This window comes from Myripristis murdjan, chromosome 17 (genome assembly GCF_902150065.1).
Source record: "Myripristis murdjan chromosome 17, fMyrMur1.1, whole genome shotgun sequence".
Taxonomy (NCBI): Eukaryota; Metazoa; Chordata; class Actinopteri; order Holocentriformes; family Holocentridae; genus Myripristis; species Myripristis murdjan.
Window position 1 is genome coordinate 1133919 of NC_043996.1, and position 9360 is coordinate 1143278.

Sequence of the window (9360 nt, forward strand, 5' to 3'; positions counted from 1 at the left end):
GGCCACATCATAGTGAAATAATAAATTTCACTAATTATTTGAGATAAATAAATAGACTCGACCAATTTAATTTTTCATATTGGGTTTTAGATGTGGGACCAGCACAAGAAGAAGAACTTGGCAGCAAATACGTGCAAAGCACAAAAATATCATTCAAAGTGGTATGTAACTACCCATTAATTTTGTCAGTCAGTGGATAATATTCTGTATCCCATTTAAAAATATCACCACTATTTTAAGCCAACAGGAAAAAAATGTGAGGAGGAAGACTGGAGGTGGGCCAGCTCCTCCAGAATACACTGCATCAGAGGAGCTGGCCCTCTCCAACAACGAGGGCCGTCCAATAATGGAGGGGATCCAAGGGGGGGTCAGGACTGATCCATGTGCTGGCACCTCACAGCAAAACCTGTTTGTCCAATGTATGTATAAATTATTTGGTAAAGTACTAAATGTTTATTTGCTGTGGCCATCAGGCAGGAAAACTCACTATGTAATTTCAGGTGAGGAGGCACTGTGGTGCTGTTGGAGCCAGTGCCAGCACATGTACCATGTGACATCACCCCAGAGGTAGCCTAACTGTCAAGTCAATGGGTCTGGTACTTTCATCTAGCCTATGTCTAATCTACATCATGCATATTTCTGAAATCATTCTTCAGGGTGACATGGATGATGATGACACAGTCTCTGTGTATTCAGAGAGGCCTTTGGGAGTAAGTGCATCTTTAAATTGATCTCTGAATTACAAATAATGAAGTAAAATAACTTTGATTGCTGATTTCTTTCACAGGGAGACTATCTACACCACTCTCCTCAGCCCGTGGCCTCGACATCACATTGAGAAAGGAAACAAACTGTAAGGGTTGTAGGCTATGTTTGAGCAAGAAAAAAAGCACTGTGCAAATTGAATCACGAGGAATTTTCCTTGACAGTACATGACAAAGATACAATTATAGCTCAGTAATCTCTTCTTGTTTGAACAACCTGGTGTCTTATCACCTAAAACAATTCATACAGGTGTCTGCAGATACAGTCTGTGCTTTATAAAAGAGGAACCTGGAGCTGGACAATCAAAAAAAGGAGCTGGAAATAAAAAAAACTTAAATTAGAAATAGAAATTTTGGAGGCAAAGAAAAAGGTAAATGATACTTTTAAAAAGTTTTAGTTAAGCATGATTAACATTATGGACTAATGACTTGTTCTCTTTTCCTCCCCAGCAAATGCAGTAAATAAAAAGTGACACTTTAATGAATGGTTCTGTATTTTTCATTAACTGAAAAATTGTACTGTTATGGCCTGCCGGATGGCAGCACCGGTGGGATGGTCCACAGTAACGGGATCCACTTCATCTGGTGCCACCAATGGGACATGTGGTGCCCTTTCCTTTCTAATTATTGCAATATTATGCAGTACCACGCATGCTGCAATGATTTTACATGCCCTCTCTGGACGCACCCTCAGCCCACGAAGGCAATTAAAACGGGACTTAATGACCCCAAAGGTCATTTCTATCCTGACCCTGCATTTACCCAGAGCCACATTAAAGCGACTCTGTGATGGTGTGGCAGGGTCAGGATAAGGGGTCATCAAGTTCCTTGCGCACGGATACCCTCTGTCCCCCACGAGCAGTCCATCAAAGAGCCCTATTAATGAAGAGAGGGAAAAAATACTTTGTCAGTCTTAACTATTAAAAAAGAGTAGGAAAAATATGAAATAGTGCCATACCTTGCTCTAATTGGTGACCCAGTAAAGACTCCCTAAAGATTCTGCTATCATGTACAGACCCAGGCCATCTTGCCTCAACATTGGTCACCAAAAGCTGATGGTCACAAGTCATCTGTCAAAAGCATTTCCGATTAATTTCAAAGAAAGCACAAAGGTTGGGGATTCTGTCACTGTTGTAGCCATTTTAAATAATTGCTGCAATATTCATTCAGTATTATGAATTTTAGTTTAGAAATATGTAACTTCAGTAGCTTTATGGGAGTGTTGCCTAGGAATTGGAGGTAAAGCCTGAGGTTAAGTCAGGTGATTGAAGGTGTGTGTGGGTGAGTCTAGCAGTGTCGGACGGAGCAGGCGGTGGTTACCATGGTTACATGACAGTTTTGACCACTATTTACGCTGCTTAGAGCTACTTGTCAGTAGTTTCAGATAATTGTTCGTTACATTTGAAGTTTAACTAGAATTATGGAGCCATTTCTGTTGATGTTTGTTTGCTCCTTTTTTGTTAAATCTGTTTTTCTAAATGGGAATAAGTGGCGTTTGGAGTGCATTTGAATCACCACGGGCTGCTCCCATCCAATCATCACCTTCGGATGCCGTGACAGTCACCGTTATAATATAAGGGTTTCCTTTATAGTAGGCTATAACAAAGTCTGTGATACAACGGAATATTTCTAACAAACTTGAAGTCTGTGCACCACTAATAGGCTAGTATACCTGCATTATGTATATGTGCCACCAATCACCGGACAAAAATTACTTTCACCTGCACATTGATGCTATGAAAGGATTTCCTATTTACATAGTCTCCCTCGTTCTCCCCCAAGGGTCCCTTATTGGGAAGTGGGTGCAATCTATTGCACCCATAATCCTGGGGAATCCTATAAAGAATGAGATTTCATTATGCAAGTAGCTTAAGTCATACTGATAACAGAGAGAAGTATGAAAGCACACTACCTGCTAGTTGGTAAAATGCCTCTTTAACAGTTAGTGTGCTCACATGGCTAGGGAACACCACAAACATATTCAGCCTCTCAGTGAGAGCAAGAACCACCTTGTGAACAGCACGACACACAGTGTTCTTACTCACATTTTCTGCATCACCGACTAAATGCATGTAGGTTCCCGTGGCAAAAAAACGGAGTGCCACACACACCGTTTGCCCTACTGTGAGCGCACAACTTCTGCCTGTGGCATTCCTGACACTTGGCTCAACAAGTGAGCAAATGTAGCATATTCCCTCTGTAATGGAGGAGGTTCGATTTTCTTGTGGAGACTATCGTCACAGAATCCTTCTGTCAGGAATGTACAGCATAGCCAGGAGATGCAGATTATTTAAAGAGTTTCTTTCTCTTAACTTCAGCGTGAGAAAGGGGGGAAACAGACACACATGGGTCATTAGGTCTGCCGCCCCATGTGAAGGTGAAAAAAAGGAGTGAGGGGAAGTGCAGTCTTAAATAAGGGAGTGAACAGGTGAATTCAATCAATGCAAGGTGGTGGCAAAGCTAGAAACAACTAGTGAGTATAAAGGAAGTGAGACACCAAACAGGAAAAGGTTAACAAAATAAGAGCTTCACAGCACCCTCAGATGAAAATCTATACCGCTCATGGAGAATATCGTCAGGAAACGCCAGCGGATCTGCACGATCCTTAAATCCTCTTTGTCTCCATAATGAGCCACGGACAGTCCTGGCTCCCAGCTCCACCGGATCATCAATGAACGGTGACGCCATCTCCAAAAGAGTTAAATGGTGAGATAGCGCCGCTTTTATAGTCGGGCGGGTTAAACTTAGCTCATAACCTGGTCGGGACCAGGTGATGAGTTAAGCATAAGTTACCATGGTGATCTAGCCAGGTTAAAAGAGAGCCACCTTCGTGATACAGGAAAGCCTGGCTTTAGACTCAACATACCTCACTAACCCACTAAACCTGCTTCGTAGTACACCCCTCTGGTGTTCCCAGTTGAGCTGATGACCCGCCTATGGAACAAAGATGAGCCCTGCCAAACCCAATCTGACCAACACCCTGACCAGCAGGGGTCATCAAACCCAACCTGACTAGCAGGGCTCATCACAATATATTACAAATTTATACAGGTAAAGCATTTTTAATCATGAAAAACCTACAGGTGGTTTTAATGTTGTGGCTGCTCTGAAACCTGGACAAACCTTGGACAAGTGGACTCTCTCATCCTGTGAGAGCCGGGTCATAACATACATGTGTGGCTGCTCAGTGTATATCAGTTACATTAACATTAGTCTTGCAGCTGAGGCTTGCCCTCACACCTCTCGTCCAAACTGCAGATGTTCAGATGCTTTTCCAAGATTGTAAGGTATAATTAAGAACACTATCACTGTTCATGTCTATATCAGAATAATACCATTTCTTAATGCACAATTTTTTTTTTTTTTTTTTTTAGAAAGGTCAAGACACCCCTGTGCAACAGACTACAGGAGAGGCACTTGGATGTGCAATGCAATGTGGCCATTGATTGGACCTACAAAATGAAAAATAGGCGGCTGACACATTCTGCCTGTCGGTTGTGAACTGCGCAAATGAGTAGCTGAAAAGTTAAACTACCATGTAACAGGACCACATTTTACTGGTTGTGAAATTTGTAAGAGAATGCTTTTTCTTTTATTTATATTTTGTTACATTTATGTTCAACTGTTGTATTTTTACCCAGGATTATCAGTGGCCCTCCACCTGCCACAGTTACTTACAATCAAGCCGTTCTAATCTTACTCAAAGTCTCACCTTTGTTAGTCCGTGAATATCACTGCATGAAATACTTCCAACTCTCCTCTTCTCAAATTCAAGAGTGAGAAAGAAGAAAAATAAGTTCAAGCATACCAGGTTTTGCTATTCATTTTATTCTGTTCAAAAGGCTTTTGGCTTTTGGTCAAAGACAGAAAGATTTTAGTTCCTGCACTCCACCCCCCATCTTCAGCAATTCTGTCTCCCACATTCCAAACAAGCTGAACATCTTGTCTGACAGCTGGTGAGTTGGACAAGTGGACTCTCTCATCCTGTCAGATCCCCCTTTCTCCTCAGGTCAGGTTTGTGCTGCAGCCTCAGACCAGCTCAGTTGGCCTGGGCTTCTAAACATGGGGTCCGGGAACCTTTAGGGGTCCTTAAGGATTTTCCAGGGGGTCCCCAGAAAAGTCTAACTGTACTAAAATGTTGAACAGGGCACATTTTTGTTTAGATATGCTTTAAAATGCCACATAATTAGAACTGCTAAAATCCACTGCTTGTAAAACATGTTTACTTGAGCCAGTTGACGGCATGGTACACAATACATGCATGTGTGAGTCCAGGACCAGGTACCACCACCACCTCATTTTGAGACAGGAAGAACCCAGGTAGAGTGAACTTTTTGCAGGCAAGTCCTTCCCTATTCCCTGTACAGCATCTCCAGTCTGTCTACTGGTACACATACACTTTTTGGCTCCTGCACTGCAGAGCCACTGTAGTTGAGCAGCGACCAAAGTCATGGAGTCTTGATGGCTTCTAGAGCGTTTACACTTCTAAGTATTTGCCTTGATCCATCAAACTGCATCACTGCAGACAGAAGTATTTTGTAGTAAGAGGAGCTGGAAGACTGATTTCATCCAGTCAGTAAAGCAGTGGAGTCAGTCTGTCAGCGATGGCAGTATCTGCTGATAAAGCTCAGTCATACTGAGCTCCTGGAAGGCTGCAGTCAGCTCTGATACTGACTCATACTCCTTCACTTGCAAACCTGGTGGACTGAGAGAGAGAGAGAGAGAGAGGGGGCGAGAGAGAGAGAGAGAGTCATAAGAGACCATAAGATATGCTGTATTGCCAACATTGATGGCTGTATATTAGTGGCAGCTCTCTGGTGATTCCCTGACCTTAATAAAACAGGTTCATAATATTAACTGTTCCACATCCAGTGAACAGTTAATACACATACACAAAGTCATGTGTGTGTGTGGTCCATACCCATGTTTAGAAGAGGATGAGGGGGTTTCACTGAGGACCTTCATCATCCTCTCTTTGCACTTCCGCCCAGAAGAATCAACATCCACCTTCACGGTCCTCAGGAGGTGGCAGAACTCCTGAACAGGACGGTAGTGCAGTCAGAACATTTAAAATACGCTGGTGGTGACCCTTGGCATTTGATTGGCTTTCTATATGGTAGTGCAATCCATTCACTTAAAAAAATCTGCCTTGTATTTCTGATTTAATGACAAAATCATCTCAGAACTCTGAGAAAGGTTTTCATGCAAAAAAACAAACAAACAATGGAAGCGTAATGCATGCACTAAAAGAAAAAAAAATCTGCCCTGTTTTTCTGGAATTAATTATTATCTCAGAATGCCGAGAAATGCTTTCATGGGGGAAAAAAAACTCGGCTGTTTTTTTGAATTAACGATAACTAGCTTAGGCCAAACAAAAAATACTTTGGGTTCCGGTTCCTTGTCATTTAAGGGCATGAATAGGTAGGGAATTTATTTTATTTTATTTTTTATTTTATTTAGCATTTTAAGGATGGGTAGGGGGGATTTATTTTATTTTATTTATTCATGGGAAGGATGGGTAGGTAGGGATTTTATTTTATTTTATTCTTTTTTTTATTTTTGGATGGATGGGTTGCTTTTTAAATATAATTAATTCAATATTTGCATAAGTTACCTCCTTTGTAACGGACAGAGCAGCGTTAGTACTAGCAGAGGGAGGGGTCTCTGGCTCACATCGCAGCGCTAGGTACCTGAACTCGAATACACCCATCACACCCACCGCCATAGAGCCAGGCTCCACGGTGGGGGCAGACAAACATGACGGATCCTTGTCTGCTGCACTTGCAAATCCACAATGGCTGTTTCACCTCTTTCACTACGTCTGCAAAGGTTTTCTCTTGTAGTCGGATTATTTTCTCTGGTGGTTTGCGAGGACAAATCACACACACACACCGTGCAGAAGTCCATTCTTTCCAGCCAGTCCTGTCGGTGTCGCGTGATTCTATGAAGTTATTTTCTGAAGTTACGTGAGAACATCACAAATAAGGCGAGCGCAACATACATCAAAATAAAAGCCCTGCTTAACTTTTGACCAATGCCAACAAGGTCACACTCAGTCGCTTAGTGCCTTTATTTTATTTTTTTTATTTTATTTTTACACAGAGGCCAATAAAATAACCTGACTCGGGGTTAAATGGGACACTCGGTCGGGAACCGGAACCCAGAATTTCTTTTGTCTGGTCTTATAATTCTGAGGAAACTTTTCATGCAGGAAAAAAATACTGTTTGTCTGATTTAATAACAAATATCTCAGAATTCTGAGATAAAATTCTATGAAAAAAAAATCAGCTTCTTTTTTTTTTTTTTTAAATTATAAGACAGTTTTGAGAGTTATTTCATTAATTCAGAAAATTAGTGCAGAATTTTTTTTCCTCATGAAAACCTTTTATCTTGTTAATCCACCAAAACGGTTTTTTTTTTCATTAATTTTTCCCCCCCATACTACTGAGATAATTATTTCAGTAACTGAGAAATGCAGAGCAGATTTTTTTTCTCAAGTGAATGCAACACACTTCTGTATATGTATTTAGGTGATTATTATCATATGATCAAAATGAATTTGGCACTGATTTGTTGATGATTAAAATCATCTACAAAGTAGCTTTAAAGTGGACATGCTCTCCTGTGTAAAAAATGAACTGAGATGCTTTTCATATCTGTCAAATGCAGATGTAGCTGGATGATTTTCTTAGTAGCAGTGTAATGGCCGTGGGCTGGCACCTTGATGCTGGGCCTCGCTCCCTGAAGGAGAACCAGTATGGGTCGTCCCAGTAACAACGTGACAGTCAGCTGCAGCTGCAGGCTCCAGCGCTCCAGCAGCCTGACGTAGCGATTTCTGGAGCGGATGTGATCCAGCAGCAGCACTGTGGTCCACTGCTCATGCTCCTCTCCTCCCTCCATCACCTGCTCCTCACACACTCGCCCCGCCTCTGTCAGCTCCCCGCTCTGCTGCTGTGAACACCACAAACATCAAGCACATCATCTATACGTAGGCCACGAACTCATGTTGTTTTCTTCTAATTTCTCTAATTTCTCATGGTGGATTTTTATATTGGAGTCATAACTCAAAAAAATTGGGAATAGCAGATGCCCAAAGCTGGCAGTGATGATGGAAAAAACAATGGCTGTGCTTCCTAGTATGTAAATGCACAGATGCACACATGTTGTGATTTCTACTTTGCATTTTTCCCTTCACAGGACCACACCGATGATTTTGCATTTTTTTTTTTTTTTTTTGGGGGGGGGGTAATTAAAATGAGTGTGCATAATATCTACAAAATTAAGATACTGTACTTTACGTTCCTGATAATTATCTCCCAAAGCAATCACTAGTATATATTTTTCCCCCTTTTATCCAGTCACTGGTTTCCTTTCATTCCACTGCGATATGAAAATGATCTTTCAGAGACTTCAGCCTTTCTTCACATCAGTATTCCATCACTGTAATAAAGTCATCCACATTAGTTTTCCTAAAAGCAGCAGCACTGTTGTTTTGATGACTTGGAATTGGACTGAGATTGGAGTGAAATGGGCTCTCCATCAGATCCCAGATGAATGTTGATGACTTTGTTAGTTGCAGAAGCAGGACATTATGTGGTAGTTGTGTACACGAAAAATACAAATTTGAAAATCAAGGGATTTCGATTATATGCTCTGAAATCTTTTGTACCCCCACATGATTTGCAAAGTGGTTTGCTGAAATCTAAAATGTGGGGAAACTGTTGCGAAAAGGGCAAACATTTAAAATCACTGGTACAGTGGACCTGTAAGGACCTTCTGGTCACTAATCCCTAATTGTGGACAAAGTATTTCTGGGTTAGTATTTATAGCACTTATCCTCATTCCAATTCTTTACAGTGCCTGAGGAAGACGTGTCAAAGAGTCAAAACATGTTGTGCTGTAAGTTTGTATCTGAATGCTGTGTGGCATCTCTGCCTGTCTCTTAGAAGATGTGTCTTAGCCAGCTGTTTCCATGTGAACACAGTTACTTCCATTAGGTTCATGTTTTTTTGCACACTAAAAAGCCCTGCCCTTGTTTTTTTTTTTTTTCTGTATTTCCATATTGACCATATTTTCATTAATTATTTTTACCTCACTATTTACGTTGCTGTTTTGCACCGTCTCATAATGCTGTAAATCATTATTTCATGATTTTCATTCTTAAAGTTTCATAATATTAATTTCACAACATAATATTCTTCACAATAATCCTTACTTACAAATAACTGCAAAACGGCTCTTGTAAAGTCAATGTTAATCCTTCTTTGAGTGGATTAAGGCGGTTATTTTCAAGATTTTTACAAATGATGCTTTGGGAAACTAAACTGCACATATGACTACCGACTGCACACAGCCAAATGATTTGCTCAAAGTACTGTTTTTTTCCTGTTATCAACACCCAGAAAGATCCAGTAAGTTCTGCACTTCGCTCCACACCAGAGCAGCAACAGCAGCCACCACAGAGGCAGAGGTAGACTGCTTGAGATCGCTGCTGTTTCCTTCACTGAACACATGTACACATGTCAGGGGACAAAAATAACAGCTTTCTCCAGAGAACTAACAGAGAAAGCTGGCGAGTCATGTTGTGGCTGGGTTC

At 41.1% G+C, this 9360-nt stretch overlaps 1 protein-coding gene and 1 pseudogene across 4 annotated transcripts in view; both read right to left on the reverse strand.

The window, feature by feature from the left end:
• Positions 1-1266: 1266 nt before the first annotated feature.
• Positions 1267-3462, reverse strand: LOC115374794 (putative nuclease HARBI1; annotated as a pseudogene).
• A 1465-nt stretch (positions 3463-4927) lies between these two features.
• rwdd3 (RWD domain containing 3) overlaps positions 4928-9360 on the reverse strand; it is a 6880-nt gene continuing 2447 nt past the window's right edge. For 2 of the 4 annotated variants that reach the window (XM_030073541.1, XM_030073539.1), the window contains exons 3-5: positions 7485-7712; positions 5686-5801; positions 4928-5469 (exon numbers count right to left, since the gene is read on the reverse strand). In XM_030073541.1, coding sequence (XP_029929401.1) covers positions 5355-5469; positions 5686-5801; positions 7485-7712 — 459 coding nt within the window. In that variant the 3' untranslated portion in view covers positions 4928-5354. Of the gene's footprint in view, positions 5470-5685; positions 5802-7484; positions 7716-9360 lie in introns of all 4 variants that reach the window. The other 2 variants (XM_030073540.1, XM_030073538.1) reach the window with 1 other exon arrangement.